The sequence below is a fragment of the Agelaius tricolor genome, unplaced genomic scaffold, assembly GCF_023055355.1.
Source record: "Agelaius tricolor isolate 1412-34295 unplaced genomic scaffold, bAgeTri1.0.p SCAF_1, whole genome shotgun sequence".
NCBI lineage: Eukaryota > Metazoa > Chordata > Aves > Passeriformes > Icteridae > Agelaius > Agelaius tricolor.
The window spans coordinates 29,834,321-29,854,911 of record NW_027269261.1 but is presented as its reverse complement, the minus strand read 5'-3'; the positions used below and the strand labels follow the sequence as shown (position 1 = coordinate 29,854,911).

General features: G+C 40.0%; 1 protein-coding gene across 3 annotated transcripts in view; it reads left to right on the top strand.

Annotated features, from left to right (window-relative positions):
• The window catches only part of DAAM2 (dishevelled associated activator of morphogenesis 2), a 209,273-nt gene that overhangs the window by 141,658 nt on the left and 47,024 nt on the right, over positions 1–20,591 (top strand). For all 3 annotated transcript variants that reach the window (XM_071428219.1, XM_071428227.1, XM_071428211.1), the window contains 9 exons: positions 2,610–2,943; positions 10,975–11,085; positions 12,169–12,272; positions 13,473–13,539; positions 14,442–14,559; positions 16,048–16,186; positions 17,617–17,675; positions 18,098–18,282; positions 19,198–19,515. In XM_071428219.1, coding sequence (XP_071284320.1) covers positions 2,610–2,943; positions 10,975–11,085; positions 12,169–12,272; positions 13,473–13,539; positions 14,442–14,559; positions 16,048–16,186; positions 17,617–17,675; positions 18,098–18,282; positions 19,198–19,515 — 1,435 coding nt within the window. The remainder of the gene's footprint in view (positions 1–2,609; positions 2,944–10,974; positions 11,086–12,168; positions 12,273–13,472; positions 13,540–14,441; positions 14,560–16,047; positions 16,187–17,616; positions 17,676–18,097; positions 18,283–19,197; positions 19,516–20,591) is intronic.

Here is a 20,591-nt window from a genome sequence, read left to right as displayed (position 1 = left end):
CATGGTTTCTGGCTTTTCTGGAGAATAAGGAGCTAAGTGTTTGGAAAAAGGAAGATGAAAATCATAATTTGATTGCAGCTGAAATAGAAGGGTACTTTCTTGCTATTGAGTAACACGCCTCACTGTTTGCTCTCTGGGCTAGGAATAGTACAGGAAAGTCCCAACATTGTTTTAAATTATGTCATTAATCAAGTTTTGTCACACACACCGCTTTCCAGCACATGCCTTCTTTTTGCAATGACCTCATCCTAACAGTCCTAGAAAAATTGCACTGCCAGTGAATTTAGTGAGAGTTTGTACTTAATTGGGACAATGTAACTTTTGTGCATTTACCATTTTTTTTCACATGGTCATCAGGGCAGGTGAAAATACATGAAAATTGTAGTGCCTTGCTTCTCTTGTCATAAGATTGTGTGTTCAATCCCAAAGTGCATTTAGGACACCTTTTACTCTGCTGCTTCTTAGGCTGTTTCCATCAGTATTGCTCTGTAACTTCAGAAACATATTCATCTTAAGTCTTCCCTCAGCCCTGGAAGTTAAAAAAAAAACAGGGAAAAAAAAATTGTGCCTTTCCCCCAACCCCCAAAAGACAGAGGGAACAGATAAAGCATAGAATGGAACTTTGAAGGTAAGGAGGACAATTTAAAGTAGCCCCTCCATAGTAGAGACAACAGGAACTCCACTCTTTATAGGCCCAGGGAATTGATAAGAACTCATTTGCATTGTTGTTCAGTAACATGCTGTTTGTGTTTATTTTTTTTTCCAAATAAATCCTTTGCAGCAACTCTTCTAGCTATGAATGCACTTGTTTCAGTCTTTGTCAAGCTAGCAGCAAATGCATTGCAGAAACTTAACTGAATCTGAATCTTTCTGTAATCAGTTTGAATAACTAACTGGTTTGGCTGACTTACCTGGTGCGCAATGTCGATGCTGCTCTTGAGCCTGGAGAGGGAGAGAGGGTCTTTTACTCCTATGATTTGTTAGAGTAGACAAAGTGATGCATCCAGAGAATGTGCAGTCAGACCTTGCAAACTTGGCAGATTGTCTTAGCAGGGTTCAGTTTAGTCATGTTTTCATTTTTGGTGTGCATATGTTCCTATGTGTGCCCTTACTCTGATAGTCACTTTGAAATTCAGTTTTGAACAAAAGCCAAACATCAGACCAAAACTTTGTTGAATGCACCAGGCTTTTCCATCTTTTTGGTCAAATTGCTGGCTCACATAAACTGAAATTTGGCAAATCTGTCAGCATAGTGAGTGTAACTTTCAGGTAGGCTCTGAAAATTCCTTTGTGGTGTGGAGTGTAACTATCAAAAGACCATACATATGTTGAATCCATGTTATCCAGAGAAACAGAAGTATGGTTTGGGTTTCTCTTGTTGTACCAGGACATGAATGGAGACCAGTGAAATTTGGTATTTCAGTATGGTGTTTCCATTATTACTGATTATAAGTAACAGCATCTCATGGACACAAAAAGAAAGATGGTACATTAGGGAAGAAGAGGGACTGGGTAAAAGTGCAATGACACAGAATTTTGATACTTTTAATTTGTTACACAATTGGCAACTGTTAGCTACCTTTTCAATTGCTTGAAGTGTCTTTCTATATTATGCTGTTCAAAGTGTGGCCATGGACAAATCATTGCTGGTGTACATTTTTATAGACTAAAAATTCAAGTGTGATGCACATGGTTTTGCATTCAGACATTCCAAAAACTGTACCTACCTGAGCAACATGTTAGAGGAGGCAAATAGTGTAGAGTCTAGGGGAATTATTTGCAACCCTTTCCATGTCTTTGAATCCCCATTTTAATACTAGGAATTTCAAACAAAACATTGCTAGAATGATTGGTTTGAACTAACTTATCTAATTCTATCCTTTTCTGGTAATTTTTCTAAAGGGCTTTTTGCATGGTCTAAATTGACCCATCTGGATTTTTTAACCCTGGTTTTCAACAAAAGCAGAGGAGCATTACCATTTACAGAAGAACATGCCCCTTTTAAATATAACATGTTCCTACACATATGTCATGAGATTGGAGTGTGAAGGCAGTATGGGTGATTAGACAGAGTGGGAATGAGTTCCCCTTTGTCAGTGTGCCCAAATCCTGGAGGTGGAACCTATAAGCAGCATTGTCTGAAAGTTAGAGCTAAGCCTAAAAATTGTTTTCAAGGTAATCTGAACTCATAACTGAAAGTGTGGTGACAAGTCTGTGTGTTGGGTGTATTAGCACATATGTAAGATGGAACAATTCAAAAGAATCCCTTCAGCCTTGAAAATGCAGCAGCTGTTGAGGTGAACCACAGCAGTGTTTGGTGGTAACTGCAACAAAGAACACAGAGACCAAACAGAAGTGTAAGATGATAGCATATAATTACCCTGAAACTATGTAACACACCATTATTAGCTGCAATGTTTTCTCTCTTGGTTTGTTTGCTTTGTTTTTCTTAAATACCTGGGAATTGTTCTGTGAATTTAGGCTGAAAACTGGCCAGCTTTTAAGAATCTGGAGTTGAATAATATGGTGTCTTTTGAATAAAGTGCCTTTGGTCTGCTCTCCTTGTTTTTCCTACTTGGTTTTTTTTTTTTTGGTTTTTCTCTTCTCAGGTTTGTGACTAGGTTTATTGAGCTGGATGGCCTGAGCTGTTTGCTGAACTTCCTGAAGAGCATGGACTATGAGACCTCGGAGAGTCGCATCCACACATCCGTTATAGGGTGTATCAAGGCACTGATGAACAACTCCCAGGGACGGGCTCATGTCCTGGCCCATCCTGAAAGCATCAACATCATATCCCAGAGCTTACGGACTGAGAACATTAAGACCAAGATTGCTGTGCTGGAGATCCTAGGGGCTGTCTGCTTGGTACCAGATGGTCACAAAAAAGTCTTGCAAGCCATGCTTCACTACCAAGTCTATGCTGCAGAAAGGACAAGATTCCAGGTAAAAGGAGGATGCTTTGACAGAAATATCCAGAATGAGGAATCTCTGCCAGGAGTGATTTCTGAGTGCATATATTGCAAACTTGCTAAGTAGTAAAAAGGCAATATTTATCATTTTGTTTTAGGAAGGGAAATTCCTCAAATAGATCATGTATATACTTATATTTATACTTCTATTTCAAGATATATTGCTTGTCATTAATGCTAACTTAAAATTCCATATATTTTTCCTGAAAATAGAGTTTCGCTTTGCTAAATGAATGCTGATTATCTGCTCATACTCTAGCTTGATGGCATTTCTGGGATGGTAATGATTTATTCTGTCCTAGAAGCTGAAGCCACAGAATTTCAGGACCCTCTGTCCTGATCTTAAATCCTTAATTTAGTAATAAAAGAATTGTAGATTAAATAGTGGAGATGAAGAATTAAATTAGGTATAGTGGAGGCACTTCACTTGCCACTTAACAATCAACTTGTGAATCGTCATCACTTAGCAATTGTTGGCTCAAATAATCCCCATTCAGACCACAGAAGGGAAATGCATTCTCAGAGACGTTGAAGTAGGTCAGTGACAGGCTTTTATTGTGGAAACTCCTGGCTGCTACTATAATGTTCCTCCTCCCAGTGAACTGAGCACATTTACAAAAAGATAGTGGAGAATCTGTTGCGGTGTGTGAAGATGTGGCTCCTTAACTTTGGGATAATCTAAGCCATTTACTGTTCTTCCTTAGATGAAATCATTAGAGCTGTGTTGTGCCAACAGGCACCGGATCCCAATGCTTGACAGTCATTATCTCTTACCTCCTCTCAGCTAATGGATTTTATGCTAATAAAATAGTGAATGGAAAAACAGTCTGTGCTGGGGGAGAGTAGCTGCCAATGTTTGTGTTAGAACCAAATGCACTGTGGGATTCACTGACTGTGACTCAGACCTGGGACAGGGATGCAGGAGATCTTGATTTGGTATTAACCTATATTTGGTATTGTCAGGTCCATCCGTCGATGTGCACTGCTTCATTTGCATTGCTTGTCTATTCAGACTTGATGTGTGTCTTTGATATGCAAGTGTGACACATATGGCTCCAGAAGTGGGGGCCTTTCAGCCTCAGTTGGAAGCTCTCGAGGCCACTTCAATAGAGAAAATCATAATTACAGTAAAACTTGGAAGGTGAAGAGACTATAGCTGCAGTCATAAGAACGTGTCACCATTCTTTAGTACAGGAGGAGGATAAGAATGAGCAGTGCAGGTGCAGGAAGTAAGCCATGTACATGAGATATGATGTGGAGATTATTGGGTACTGCCTATGGAGGAGAAGGAAAGCATTTAAATTCAGTTTGTTCTCTAGTAACTAGCTGAAATAAGGAAACCTTCCTGAGTTAATATGGCATGTTTTTATACGTGGGAGACAGGTGGGGATAACTTGAGCTGCTCTAGGCAAAGCAGTAACTCATAAGCCTGACTACACTTGTGGTCCCGTGTTAACTTGCCCTTACTGGACCAAATGACTCTGCTTAATAATCCCATATGGCACAGATGCTGTGTTAACCCTAGCTGGGTGTTCTCTCTCTCTCTCTGTTTCTGTGTTGATTTAAAAGTTACTGAATAACTGAGGTAAGTCACTGCTGCGTGAAATGTGGTAGCTTTTGAGGAGTCTGGTTGAATGATTTGCAGGTGCTTACCAGTCTCTTACACTCATGAAAAGTACTTTGCCTAAATACTGTGCTTGTCAAAAAACTTTTCCATTCAGGAAGAAATGAAAAATAAATGGATACTCTCTTTTATTTCTCAAGTAAAACCAAAAAAAAAGAAGCCCCACCCAATCCCCAGAATGGTTTAGCAGAAGGAATGTGTTCTTGTTTGCAATTACTAATACTTGTGTTTAGAGACTGAAATTCGATTTTCCGCTATACTCAGCAATAGCTTGAGTTTAATTTTGAGGAGGTAAGTGTTCATCCAAACACATTCCTCATCCATCTCCAGTTATTCTAACAGAGAGACTAGGGATTTTTTAAATCCTGAAGAAACAAATGTGGTGATGCTCTTTCTTACATTTTAGAGGAAGTTTCTCTGATAACACAGCTCTTAAAATTAAGAGTGTTCCATCTCTTTGCCTCTTGCCCTCCTGCACCTCTGTCTCAGAATAGTCTTGCAGCTTATTGTCAGGGAAAGCATCTACTGTAACTTGAATATGGGAAGCCATTTTAAAAGAAGGATAAGCTGAAAATGCTTGTTCTTTACCTTTCCTGTAAGCTTCAAAGATGTAGTGTACAATGAAAGCCTTTTTCTATCCTCTTTTAATCCTAGTGCTGAATGTAATCTTTGTAACCCAGAGTTTGCAAGTATCTGAAAAGATCCTTTAGGTGTGAAACAGAACCCTTAGGGCGCTGTGTTTCCTGCAGCTTGAGCATCTAGCAGCATCATTCGGTATATTGAAGTATCCAGAAAGTGTGGAGCTTGCAGCAAACTTTATACTTGGCAGCTTGACTTTGACCAGCCACACCTAAACACTGTTATGTTGAAAACTATCCACCACAAGTGGGGAATCTGGCAGAACCCACAAACAAGAATTCTTGCTGTGAAAGTAATAAAACTGCGAACTAAACTGTAGGAACGGGAGAAACTATTCAGCGTAGAAATTTATTTCTTTTGCCTCTATGGTCCATCCTTGCAGACTGATTCTAACTGGAGGGGGGAAGGAAAGCTGGGAACTGTAAAGGCACTGCTCAGTCTTTATGTCTAGCTCTGCAAGACAATGGCCAAATTAGAGACACAATGCATCAGAAGGAAGTAATCTCAAATTTTGGAAACAAGCTCAGTTCTTGTAAAGTAAAAGTGCAGGGCTTTCTGGAAATTTTAGTGAGCTCACTTTTATTGGAATGTCCAACAAATAACTTACAGGTGATACTGACCTCTGACAATATCAGTGCCAGTGTTGCTTTTCCTTAAGTTGCCTTCCTGACAACAGTGGTTGAAAATATTTCTCATCCCATTCAGCCATCTTACTGTCAATTTATTCATCCTCATCTGAGAAAGCTGGCACTTTGTATATTATCTGTTTGGATTTATTTTCAACTCTTGCAGGTAGCAGTAAACCTAGGTGTCCCATTCTCCCTCATGTCACTGTGGTGATCGGCACTATGTCTGTTGGGGAATCAGGAGGTTAATTTAATTAACACTAATACGGATCTACTTTTCTCCAAAACAATTTTTTTTCCTTTTGAAGAGAAATATCATTGTGATGAGTAATAATATGGGGTACATGCTTCTGCTTCCACTCCTTTTTGTAAGAAGAAGGAAGAGAAGTTCGGAATGATTTACTGACAACTATCTAAAACTTGAGCTCCTGAAAAACTTGTTGCTGACAACTTTAGATTGAAACAGTGATTATTTCCAGTGTGCACAAGTGTGGTGGAGTGTAGAGATCCTGTGTTTAACACAGCAACATAAAACATGGCACATTTTGTTGAATGTGAGGAGTTATTGCCAGTCAATGTTCTAAACACAACTCCTGCTACCTGGCACAGCTGCCAAAAGTTGTCAGAAGACTCAGCAACTGGTGAATTAGTGGACAAGGAAAGCTGTGACTTAAGGTATGGTTCTAACTGAACTTACATTAATTCTGTCCTGCAATAGCTTATATTTCTTGAATAGAAAACTTATAGTTTTATGCCAGGGTATCTGAAGTCAAAAATTCAAATGACAGTGAAATTCCTGAGCATTATAAATTTAACATTTATATTTAGCCCCAATTAAGTCCCAATTAATTTAATTGCACCAAGTAATAACAACTGAAGACCATTAATCAAACAGTACTGAAATGCTTCATAAAGGATCTCTGCTTCCTGATGTGTTCTCTCTTTTTAATTTTCTTTTATGAAGTTAATGAAAAATATAAATAGAACTTATATGAATATGAAAGACTATTTCCTTATGAAAAAAAATCAGGTTTTACTCTGAATTGAAACTGAAGTAAAATATTATTTCCTTCTAAATTGCCAGCATTTCATCTACTGACTACAATTGTCAGTCCCTAACTTCAGTCAGGATTCACTTTAAAGCCCTGGGGAGATTCTCCAGAACTTACTCTTTTTTGTTGAGGCTCCAGTCTTCACTTGATTGCCTTTTCATACTGCAACATCACCCTGTGTCTTTGATATTCAATGTGTTAATAGGTGTATCAGGATCCTCCTTGTCTTGGCACTTGCAACAAGATTCTAGATTGTTTGTGTCTCAATTGATATAGTCAATATTCCTATTTTCTCATATTTCCCACATCTTCTTGCCTGAACTTTTCCCTTTGCTTGCTTTAATGATTGACCCTTCTTTTATAATGCCCTTCTGCCTGGAATGATTCTCACTTGAATGTCCAACAGAGCAGTCTGTAGTTAACGTTAAGATATTCCTTGAAAACTGTCTTCTTCAGAGTAATACTCTTTCTATACTCAAATACCACAGTAGTATTAGGGCATGCCTTCAATCTCCTTCCTGAGGCAGTCTGGAAAACTCTGTCTTCATCCAATTGTTTGAAACATGCTACTTTGCCTACAAATCCTACTCTGCTCCTTAAAGAACAGAGATGAAAGAAAACACTTGAAATCCAAACAGTAAATCCTCAGAGCAGAAATGTGGAATTAGGAAGATGAGCCCTTGTTTGAGCCCTTATTGTCCTTGCTGGGATTTTTTTCCATGTATTCAGCATAATTCTGTCACTGGCTCACTGTGTGATCATAAAAACATTACTTTGTCTTTTTGTTCTTATTCTTGTGACTATGGAGTTTTATAAAATGCTGTGAAAACTGAGAAAGAAGAGTCTCTGATTTTAAAGTCATTCATGTCAGAATTATTGTATTTATGACTGGTATCCCTTGTGAAAGTGGCACATTCTTTCTCTCCCATAAGCTGTTGCCTTTATGATTATTTTTATGCTTTCTGCTTCCCCTCCTTCTCTCTGTGTCATGGCATTGTATCACATTATACTTTTTAACATGTCATATTTTGAGACAAAACTAATATTGCAGTCGTAATGCTCTATTGGCCTAAAAAGTTTATCAGGATGTTCCAGTGCTCTTGCAGCGTAGCTTGCTATTTAAAACACTCGTCTAGCTGTGGATCCCTGTGGGGAGAAAGAATTTTCCTTTTAGTCGTGACAGAACCTAGGTGTTAGGTACTGTCTGAAAGAAGCTGGTTTCACTTCACAGTGGAAATATTAACTGGGCTGCTTTGGGCGGAAAACTCTTGTTTTCCTCCTTAATGCTGCTAGAAATTTTGAAGCTCGAGGTGTATGAATAAAGAAAGTTTGATATTGTCAGTTGAAAAGGTGGAGGCCAGGAGCATTTCTTCCAGAGCCCCCTTGCCTGGTTTATATCAAACACTGTCAGTACAGACCATAATTTGTAAGGAGGAAGCTGATCAATTTGGAATTGTAGTAGAGGATCTAACAAGGAACAAATTAAAAGGCTGTATTCACTCTTGATTTCCTTCTTCCCTTTGGGGCTCAGCCAAAGCCTTTTGAGGTTTGCTGCAGATTGAATGAAACCCTACTGGTTGTCAGTGATGAGGAATAATGGGATTAAGTGAGGAAAGTTTTGCTTAAATAGTAGGAAAAACCTTTATAATCATAAGATCAATTGGGCCACAGAAGTGGCTGCCAAGAGGTGTGGTGAAATCTTTTTCACAGGAAATGTTCAAGTGAAGATTTGAACCTCAGCCATTTGCTAAGAGTTGGAGATATTGGAGTTTGGCCACAATATGTGGGTGTAGACTCTGATTTTTAGGAATAGCAAGAACTTAGAGTGTTTCCTTCTCAAGCTGAACAATTACATGAAGATGTGCTGCTCTTCAATTGGATTAGTGCAACACAGAATTTTGGGTTTTCTTGCCCAGAATTTGATATGCCTTCCATTGCATTCTGCTTCTCGTTCAGCGTTCTGAAATGGGGGATAGAAAACTTCTGTTAGCATCCTTCAACCTGTCTGTATGCTGTACCTGATATGCTGTTTCATAGATTCTGTCATGTTCCTACAAGTCTGTGAGAAAGTATGATAGGAATGAAAAGCCTCTGAAGAAAACCAGCAAAACCATCCTTGGTTTTGCTGCTTCTGTAGTGATGGCTAATTCAATTATTCCAAGAAGGCACACGTGTTTTGAATTTCAGTGTCAAATCTTGAAGTAACAGAATAAAATTCTCTCATTTATTTCACTTCTGCTTGTTTGTCAAGTTGAACAGTTGGTTTTGTTGGTGAATTTAAAGACTTCTCAAGTAGTTTCTGATTGTCACTGTTGGAGATAGGATGGTGGATTGAGCTGACTACCAGTCTGGCTCAGTAGAGCATTTCATGTGCTTTTATGTAAGACTCGTTCCCATTTCTAGCAAAGTATTATGTGGTGGTAACACAGTTACTGAGGTGCTGGATAAGATTGAAGCTCAAATGCCTGGAGTAGGGAAATTTGAAAATTCCAGATGGGAAATTTAGAAGCAACAAGAGAAAGGAGTTAATGAAATCGAGCTTGTTTGATAATGAACATACCATGCTCAGATGTGAAAACAGCTGTCAGTAGCAGTGTATGATAGGTCAAAATATTTTTGCACAAAAATAAGCATGAAGCCAGGAGGTTTCTTTCCCCTGAAGAATGTACAGGAGGATATTCCTCCTGTTTCTTGAGACATATCTCTGTGGCTTTCTACAGGAAACAAGATAGACCTATAGTGACTAGAAGAGGAAAGATTTTGCTATGAATGAACACTTTCAGTAACCAGGGACAAAAGACTGACTAGAGGAAAATGAACTTCCTTACTCAGCATCATAGCTTCAAAATGTTATTTAGATGGTCTGCTGAGCCAAACACAAAAAAGTTATTTTTGTCTTCGTTATCCCTTTATGGTCAAAACTTCTTAGGGAGACTAAAAAAGAATTCTCTCTTTTTTAGTGTGATAGCAAAACAAATATATGAGTGTGAGGCATTTATTATTTATGCTGGAGTGAGACTCATACAGCTGAACTCACAGATCTGAAGTGGAATTTGTTACTCTTCCAGTAAGGAAAATCATCCTTGGAATTATGAACTGATCAGAGAAGATCCTGAAGAGAATAATAATGGTGATCAGCAGAAAGCTGAAAGTAGAGTTGCTTTCATGGCTACTCAGTTTCTGCATATAACCTCTTTGGTAAATATTCAAGTGGAATTAATCCTGAATAAGGCAAAGGCCACCAATGCTACTTGTCTAGTCTTTTTCTCTTTTGTCTCCTGATATTCACAAGATTATGGTAAAATATCAGTACGTATGCAGAAATTAGACCAAAAAAATTCCTGTGCTGAACACCCCCTGTGGGTTCATTACCAGGGGGACATGCAGCCTCCAGGGAGAACTTCCAGCAACCTTTCAATAAACAGAGCTTATAAGAAAGATGGAGAAAGGCATTTTACCAGGGCCTGTGGTGACAGGGCAAGGGCTAAAGGGTTTAAACTATAAAAAGCTAGACATTGAATGGGTAAAAGGAAAAGAGTTTTTTATGATGAGGGTGAAAAGGCACTGGAACAGGTTGGCCAGAGAAGTTGTAGATGCCTCATCCCTGGAAGTGTTCGAGGCCAGGCTGGATGGAGCTTTGGGAAGAAGCCCAGGTCTGGCAGAAAGATGTTCCTGCTCATGGCAGGAGAGTCAGGACTAGATGATCTTTAAGGGTCATTGTTAACCCAAACCATTCCATGAGTCTGTAACGTGGAGACTGGAGCTTAACTGCACTTCCAGGGGAGATGTGTAATTCAACTTTGAGCTTTGGAGCTGTATGCACAGGGAATATTCCTGCTATTTGAAAATCCCTAAAAGGAGCTTACCAAGAGGAAATAATTGTCTGCTTCATGTTAAAAGGTGGTAAGTGAAGGAACAAGGATAAATCTTTCAAGGTTCAGGCATAGGCTTTATTCCTTAGAGGCATCTTCTCTTTACAATTATCTCCCCTGTATAGAGAAGTGCAATCTATCCTGCAAGAAAGCACCTTATGTCCTCTAACTGAGCTTGCTGTTCTGTTTCAGTCATTGTTAAATGAGCTAGACCGAAGCATGGGGCGATACCGAGATGAAGTGAACCTCAAAACAGCCATCATGTCCTTTATCAATGCTGTTCTGAATGCAGGTGCTGGTGAGGTGAGTCACTGCCCAGGAAATTCTTTCTGAAATGTTATGTTTAAATTTGTTTACCTTGGAAATAGTTAGTAGATTAAGTCACAAATCTTGCGGTAGTGGGTGGATATATTTTGTGGGAAATAATGCTTAATTGTTAAGATCAGTCTTATAATTATGTCTTCCATATTATTTCATTTCGAGCTTCTTCAGTATAGCATAGACTACTTACACTGAAGTGATTACTTTGGGTTGTTTTTTGGTTGGTTGGTCGGTTTTTTGCTGTTTTGGTTGTGGAGGGTTTTTTTGTTTGTTTTAAGAACTGTAAAGCATTTACCTTTTTATTTCATCCTTTTTAGAAAATATTTTGGTTTACCTTCAGAAATGTTTTGAAGTGCTAAGTTGTTTTGACTCAAAGCCAAAGTCAAAGCATTTTAATTTTAAAATATCAAGGGGAAACATTTCAGAAAAAAATCCAAGGTCCCAGTTGTTTTACTTTCATTAACAAGACTTCCTTTTGAATCTGAAGGATAGTTTAAACTAATTTATTACATTAAAAGTGTTACTTTTGTGACATTAGCTTTTTTTTTCTTTTGTTTTGGTTAAACCACAAGAGACAGCAAGCTCCTGAGAGCTATCTGACAATGTATTTGTCTCTGTATCTGGGAATCCTGTGACATCCCACTGAATAGATGTCAGAAGGTTTGTCAGACTATGTGATTTTATGTATATGGTCTTATGACAAATAAACAGGAAAAAATTAGGAGGAAGACTGCAATGCTGTTCATCTGTAAGCAGGAGAGGAACCTCTAATGGACTAGCAGGAAAAGTGCCAGTAGCTTCTGTTCCTCATGGAACAACATGGAGTGTGCTGTCCTTATGACTGCATATGCAAAACTCATAGTACATAAATCTACTTTTAAGTGCAATGGAAGCAATGGCATTAATTCCTTTTTTACTTACTTTACTGGAATTATTCATCCTGTGAATTTGGGGTCAGGATAGAGAATATTAAAAAGGGAAGAACTGAAGTTTTAAGTAAATGTTTTTAAAATGAGATTGACAGCTTTTGAAAACAAATAACTTGGATTTCCCCCATTTTTTAAGGACAATTTGGAGTTCCGATTGCACCTCCGATATGAGTTTCTAATGCTGGGAATTCAACCCGTCATTGACAAGCTCAGAGGACACGAGAATGCCACACTGGACAGGTAAGACTTATTTTCTGAGAACTGCTACTGGTGAACAGAAAGACTTCTTAGAAACTCTTCTCTATTTCAGACAGCTTATTCTGTCTCTTCTTGAGACTGACTCCATAAAAAAACAAAAAGAAAATAAAAAAATATATATTTATCCTAAAATTAACATCAGCAGATGAAGTAGGAAACATACATACTAAGTTGGCAGAGGCTGTGGCAAAGGAGTTCCTCAATTGCTTTTTTTCTCAGCAGGGGATGGCAGTCAGAATGAAAAATACAAAAAGTATTCTAATTGTTTTCTCTTGAAGCAAAACTGGAACAAAAGCCTGTCCTAGTAGGAGGCAGGGAAGCCAGTAGTTCATTGACTTCATTGTGACTGAGTATGTGTGGTCTAAGTGCAGGTTCTGAGTTTCCAAGTTGTATGACTGTAGTTTGCTGCAGAGCTGGAACCAGGAATGGTGCTTTTGATCTGCAACATTATAAGCAAGAATAAGAAAATATGTCCTATAGATGATCTGTATTCCTTTGGACAGTAACCAGGAATGTTTAGAAGGGACTTAGTTGGATTTTACAAGTTAGGAGAATAACAAAGGTTTGAGAGGATTTCAGATGCCTGGATTACAAAGACTCTTGTACCAGATCTGTACAGGAAAATGTGCCACAGCCTTTCTCACATCACCTGCTGTGCTCCAGTCTCTATGTAAGAAAACTCCAGATGGTCAAATGTGTCACTCACCAGGTCACCCAGATCCAGACATAGTCATGCTGCTGTTGTTATCAGTAGGCATATCTAGAGGCTGTTGAGAACTGATCCACTGAATGCATTTCTGCTTCGCTGCTTAAAAGAAACAACTTGTAATGATCCAATACCTGCCTAGCAAGTGTGGTGTGGACTTTTTAGAACTGTATTATCACTGCAGGCATTGCATTCATCAAAAACAGAATATCCCTTTCCTATTTTATGTTTATCTTTTCCACCTTACCTCAACACAGAGTTAGAGTGTGTGCACCTCTGCCAGCCTTTTCTTTTGGCCTGTCACTGACCCCCTTGCCTTGCATACCTGTGACAGCACTTCATGTAAGAAAGGTTTGCCAATTTCCACATGTTCTAGCTGAACTGAGGTTTTGCTGCTTCTCTAGTGACACACTTAGTTTAAGTCTGAATCGTGCCATGAACATTGGCAGATGTCTTGTTATTCTGTTTCCTCTTAGACATTTAGATTTCTTTGAGATGGTCAGAAATGAAGATGACCTGGAGCTTGCCAAGCGGTTTGACCTGGTAAGTTTTTCTTTGTAGTACATGAACTGGCCAAAGCTGAGCTTGCATCCTTTTGGGATGCTTCTTGCACCTTTCCTTTGTGCTCCCTAAAACTAATGTTTGGCTTTGATGCTGGAAGTGGTTGATGCTCTTGTTTTCACTGTTTCTCATTTAGCAAGCAGGAGGTTTGCACTGTGTGAACAATGAAAACAGTGGTCGCACAAAGGGCTTCTGATGAGTATCTTTGATAAAAAACTTCTTTCTTTTGTTTGCCTGAATGTTTAGGAGTGGAGGAGGTTCTCTACCATGCTCTTAGGTTCTCAGTCCTGATGATCCGGATGTCTTCTAGACATCCCCTTTGCAGGACTATGGGTGAAGTTTGGCCTATTTTCTGATTTTCTTCCCAAGATTACATGTAACTCTGCTGATAACTGTTGCCTCAGAGCCTGTGGACAGGATCAGTATTTTAGAATATGTGGATTTTGAAGACTAACGTAGAGACAACCTCTAGCATCAATAAAAAGCTGTAGGGTCCTGAATGGTTTAATCCCCTCTTTCTTTGTGTGCAGCAAGAGCTGTTCACACAGATACAGAACAACTGAGTCTTTCTTGCTTAGCTTCTACTATATGTGCCACCAGTTTCCAGGACCCAAATGTTTTGCTTGCTCCAGAACAGTTCTTTGTGGCTTTGCATGGCTCCCACCTTTCTAGCCTTCTACTTTGGGGATCTTTTCCATACTGGATAGGGATGACAATGGTGGTGTCAAAGACCCTTGTGCCTGTTCCTGGAAGCTGCAGCTGGGCATGGCAGGAGACTTTGCAGAGGTCCAATTGCTGGAAATTTGCCTGTCTTTGTATTGATTGGCTCTTTCACAGTTAATCAGGCTTTTACTGTGGATGGTTTTTCTCTTTTCTCACTTCAGATCCACATTGATACAAAAAGTGCCTCTCAGATGTTTGAGTTGATCAAGAAGAGATTGAAGCATACAGATGCCTATCCCTATTTGTTATCCATCCTCCAGCACTGCTTGCAGATGCCATGTGAGTACATTTACAGATTTCCAGAGAAGAGGTATTGGAGAACTGGGTGAAACTCTGGTGTAGGTACAAGTTCACAGATACCAGGGCACAATGGCACTGCCATTGTCTCCCATTCAGAACTTGGCTGTGGCTAAGAAACTTGGTATCTTACACTGAAAAATTTTTGTTGCAATACTTAGGGCAGCAGTTTGACCTCTCTGCACTTGTAAATAAAATTGAGTAGCTGAGACATTCCAGTTAGTCACTGACATAGCTTTTAATTATTTTAAATCAGAAGTTTTAAAAAAGAGTCCTTGTGCTATAGATCAGGGAATTCCCAGAAAGAGATAGCATTTGGAATATTAAAAAAAGACACTGAAGATTTTTTTCTGGTGAAACAGTACAGTACTGAAAGCTGTTCTGCCACTGGGAAATTCCACAGTAAGTCGTCAGATTGCTGTCTCATGGCAGTGCTTTAATGGAGAGCTCCCAAACACAAAGTGAAAATAATACTGGAATTTACTTCCAAAGGAAGTGATAAGAATCTTCTTATGAACTGCAATAAAATAATTCAGTTATGCATCCAGAGTGTAACAGCAGGATCACTAAAGAGCTGCCTGCCTTGATCCTGTTAGGTGTGAGGTGCTGGTCTTCCATGATTTCCGTCTGTATTTGAGCAATCAAACCGAGAAGGGAACATGAGGGAGATGTACTGGGGTGTGCTTTTCAGCAAGCAGTGTGATGTGCGGTATGTTCTCAGGCTCTCATTAGATTCAAGTACAGCAATGCATAAATTTGAGCAGTACTTAGTCTCAGTGGCCTCTTTGATATTGCTTTTTAGAAGAGAGCTTGAGCTTTATGTATGGACTGGGATTTTTGGTGGCAGAAAGACCAAATCCTGTTAGGCCAGGGCAGGATTATACTGGAGCAGTTTTAAAGAGCCTAAAGATCTTGGTTATGTAACTTAAAGAGTTGAGGTGAATTCAATGTTGCTCTGGCTCTTCTGTTTGGATATCCATGGGATCAGTACCTTTGGTTCAAATTCTGTTCTTTATCTCTGCACTTTCCAGTCATGTTTGTATGAATTTTTCATGCCAGTTGAGTTTCACTGACCTGCAGATAACCAAGCATGCAGATAGAACACCTCATTGTTTCTACAGTGATCTCAACATCAAGCCCCAGAAAACACTGAGTGTTAGTTATCACAAAGGAATCCTTTTTATAGATGTTTAGTGTGCAATTTATAGCTAACCGGTCAGAAGGGCTGCATAGCCTGAATGTGCACATCAGGCACAAAGTTGCCTGTGCCTGTTATGAGCTGTCCCAGTATGCCAGGTGTTTGTAAATAAGATGCTAGCAACTGCTCAGAGTTAGTCTTTGTGTTCTGTAATTCATCACACACGGGACTGAGATGAAAGGTGGGGAGGAAAGAATGCCAGTTTGTTGGCAAGTCTGGGCACTTTGGCATGGAATTGGAAGATCTCATGGGTTGGTCTTTTTTCAATACAGATAAGAGGAATGGAGGAAACTTCCAGCAGTGGCAACTGTTGGACAGAATACTCCAACAAATTGTTCTTCAGGATGAACGAGGGGATGATCCAGATATAGCTCCATTGGACAACTTCAATGTCAAAAATATCATTAAAATGTAAGCTGCTTTATTATTGTTTATTTCTGTTATGCAGGTATAAGGATATGATCAGTATGCAGGTGCTTAAGAAATAAAATATCATATGTGAGGACTTCCTCATTTCAACTTACAGCTTCTCCTTGTCCTGTCAAGTAGTTAAGTCTTCTAAGTAGTTTCCTTCTAATGACATCTTAGCTTGGCAGTATTTCCCTGCAAAGTCATTGTATTTGACTTCTAGTAACTGTTATTCTGGTTAGAGGATCAGAAAAAATGCTCATGATTTTATAACAAGGCTTCCTCATGTGCCTTTTTTAATTCAGGATGCTCATGAAAGCTTTCCTTGATATTAAAAAGTAAAAATAATATCATATTCTCTATGTAGATCCCATTCCTACTAATGAGCACATGGTTTAGAAAGATTGCAAATAGGGGAAAGCAGTCCCCACTTGGCACACAAAGCCTCTTACCTCTTCATAAAATGTCTGTTTGCTCTCACCCACAGACTTGGTTGAGGGCATTACCATTATTTTTTCCCATAGGATGCATCATTTGAGAAGTCTAGCTACATGAGCTGGCTCTCTTCTCAACTTCCCTGTTCTCAGTCCTTTTTTAGCCAAACTTTTGGATTCTTCATTTCATCCAACTGCCTCTGCAGGTAATTCATGGCCCATTACCCTTCCGAATTATCCACTGAAAAGAACATTTATAGAACATAAGTCCTATATGAAACCAAATTCTCCTGTACTAAAAATTTTACAGTTCCTTTTGTTATAGGTGTGAGCCAACATCGAAACTGATTTCTTGTCATGGAAAAATACAGTGGTGTTGGATACCAGACTTCATTGTAGATTTCATGCCTGATCTTCCCTTTCTGCTTTCATAGCTACTCCTATTCTGCATATCTAATCAATCCCCAGCATGCCCTGCATATTTTCTGTCAGTAATAGGAAATAGCTGTGCCCGTATGAGATATGAGAATTGCCTTGTCGCTGATGTATTACCCAATAGAGAAATGTTCTTCCTCCTTGTAAGAAAGAAAAAATAGAACCAATGAGATTAGGAAAAAAACAATGGCAATCTGGTCTTATATTAAGAATGGGGTAATTTGTAACCCATAGCAGCTGTGATTATTTTAGTGATGACCTCTCTCTTTCAAAATAAGTAGACTTGGCACTTTGAGGGCATTACCTGAAGACAGGAATGCATCAGGAATTTCTTCCACAGCCATTCCTTTATCCCTTTTTATGACGCTGAGTAAAAAGGCATCCTTTTCCTATTAGTTGTAGGCTAGGGAGCAGAATCTGGATCCAGAAGGACCACTGGTGTGATCCTGTTTAAACTTGTACACTTACCAGGTTGCCTTTTGCTGATCCCTTTGCAAAATGGCCACTTGCCTTTCAACCTGGGTAGCTCAGGAAAAGTTTAAATGATCTCATTTCCTCTTTCAGGCTGGTGAATGAAAATGAGGTCAAGCAGTGGAGGGATCAGGCAGAGAAGTTCCGGAAAGGTGAGTTCATCCTCTTTGCTTGCATAGGCAGAAACTGATCCCAATTCATTCACAGAGCAGTGAGCAGCAGAGCTGGGCACAACTTTTCCTTTTGCAGACATTTTGTGTCATGGTGAACAGTTGTTTGGTGATCCTGTGTGTATTTCACATGGTGATCCTGTGTGTATTTCACAGGATGGGGGTTCCTTCAGTCCTCACATGAAGTGATTTTACAGTCTAACTGAAACTTAGGCATTGCTGTCTTGATCACTGAAGGTCCTTGTCAAGACAGTCAGACTCTATTTTCTTTTTCTTGCTCTCATTATACATCCCTGCTTGAGCTGCCAGAAGTGTCAGCTTTATTTCAGCTTTATTAACCTACATCTCCCCAGGGACTGTTCATGAGCCTTGTTTCATCAGTCCCACTTGCGTGTTCCCCCTAGACCATGCAGAGCTGATGAGCAGGCTAGAGAAGAAGGAGCGGGAATGTGAAACAAAAACCCAGGAGAAGGATGAAATGATGAAGACACTGAACAAAATGAAGGACAAGCTGCAGAAGGAATCCTTGGAGCTGCGCCAGACCCGAGACCAGATGAATGATCTGGTGGCTCAGCTTAATGAGTTCTCGGTATGAGACTGGGAGTCTTCCCCATCCTTGTTTAAAAGCTGCTAACTAGTGAATGATGAACAAAAGCATGTTATACATGAAGCACATCTGTGGTCATAATGGAGAATACTTAGAAGCTACTCAGCTTTTAGATGAGACCAAAATCCCTGAGCTGGTGGTATAGAATGGTTCATGCATGGGCTGCTCCATTCCTTCTCCTCAGCTACCTTCCTTGCAGGAGCTGCTGAGGCACGTGTCCTCCTCCAGCCATAATTTTCCTTGCTGAGTGGGGTGGCCCTGGTTATTATTTCAGTGGAATAGAGAGAAACCTCCCTGATACAAAAGTATGTAAGAAACAGGATTCCTATCATGCTGCAAGAGCATCTGAACTGTCACAGAGTTCTGCAAAAGTGGCATTTGCAGATGCTCCCTCCTGTTTGGTGTTCCCTTCTATCCCAGCAGTGTGTCTGAGCCACCAGAACACAGCCCTGAGAAGTTAGACACTGCAGAAGGCAGATTCATTTCCTCCTCCCCTCTCCCACTTTGCATTACTGAGGCCTAATGACAGGTATTCAGTGTTTCAAACCCTTAGCTTTTAAACCCAGGAGTTCAAAAGTTCATAAGATTGAACTTTTCTCTTTTTTCATACATAAGGAGAAAATAATACATTTTGGCTTCTTTTACTAGCTTTCTGTTTTTCTGAGCCATTTATGGTTCCTTTTTCCAGCTCTTCTCCACAACTCCACGGGCTTGAAACTTTCCCTTAAATGAAAGCTGAGATTCCTCCCTTTATTGGATGGCTTTGAGTGCAGGAGGCTTTAAAGAAAACATCAAATATTTTGAGAGTCGTAATAAAATCACATCAGCTGGCAACATGGAGTTATTGTGCCTTTTAAACTGTTTGCTTTCTTTTTCTCTGTGTTTTTTATTTTCCAGCAAGGGGGCAGCATTTCCTTCCCACCCCCACCACCCCCTCCTCCAGGTGGCCCATTAGCTTTGTCCTCTTCTCATATGTCTGAGAATTTGCCACCTCTGCCACCTCCTCTGCCTTTCTCCAGCTGTCCCCCACCTCCTGCTCCACCACCTCCACCAGGAGGACCTCCTCCTCCGCCAGGAGCACCACCTTTCTTCAGCATGGGGGTGCCACCCCCTTCAACAACCACCTTCAGCACCAGTGGCCCCAGTCTGAAGAAGAAATCGATCCCACAGCCTTCACATCCACTGAAATCCTTCAACTGGGCTAAGCTGAGTGAGGTAAGAAACTGCATTACTCAATTGATTTACTGTCTGAGTATATGCCAGTGTTGATTAATGCCATGAAATGCAAAGTGGCATAGAAGCAAGTGGCCTTCTGTGGGCTGTGGTCAGTAGGAGTCATTAATTGTATTTAGGGATTCTCCCCAGTTCTCGAGCAGTGCAGCACATCCCCTGTGATAGATTGAGCTGCATAGGTCTGGCCATGCAAATGATCTGGTCAAGCAAAGCTGTAGTGGGACTGAATACCTAAGTGAGAGCTGGACATCTCCAGGACTGGTGTGCCAGAGCTGCCCTCACTTGTACACCAGGGAAAAGGGTGACCAGAGCCAATGTGGGCAAAACATGGTGAGAACCATCTGGAAAACCATCCAGCCACCTCTACTCTGGCAGGAGCCATCACCAAGGAGAGAAAGGTGTCCTGATTCTCCTCACTGTTTGCTCATGGCCATGAGGGAAGCTGCCTTCCTCCTTGAATGCTTATAACTCTGTCTGTAGGTGACAAAACTCCAGGTTGGCAAAAAAAAACCAACAAATCCCAGAGGACTTGGATTCTTCCTGTTGCACTCATTTTTCTTCTGCCTTGGTTGTGTCTCCTTCTCCTTCCCTTCTCTCTTCTCCTTCTCTCTCTTTTTCCCTTCTCCTTCCCCTCCTCTTCTCTTTAGGTCTTAATTTTTTTAACTGATTTAGAAAGAAAAAAAGTGTCTGTGTTGAGTTTGGATTTCTGCCTAGAAACCCAGGTTCTCTTTTAGACTGAAACTCACCCAGGGCCCAACTCCGGCATTTGGAATGAGTGTCCAGGGACCTCTGGAATGCCACAAGAATTCTCTCTCCCCCTCTCCCCTTTTCTTTAAAATAAAGTGAAGTGAAATATTTGCTACACCGTCTGTGCTTGTCTGTCAAGGCCACGTGGGGGGTGTGGGAGAGAATGTAAGGACAAGGATTTATTTTCCTTTGCAGAACATGGAACTTAGTGCTCTGAAGAAAAGAAATAATAACTAATACATGTATATATATGAATTTATATGAAAAAGAGAGAGTCACAGGTGTTTCTGTTTAGTGTACAGTAACTGTAG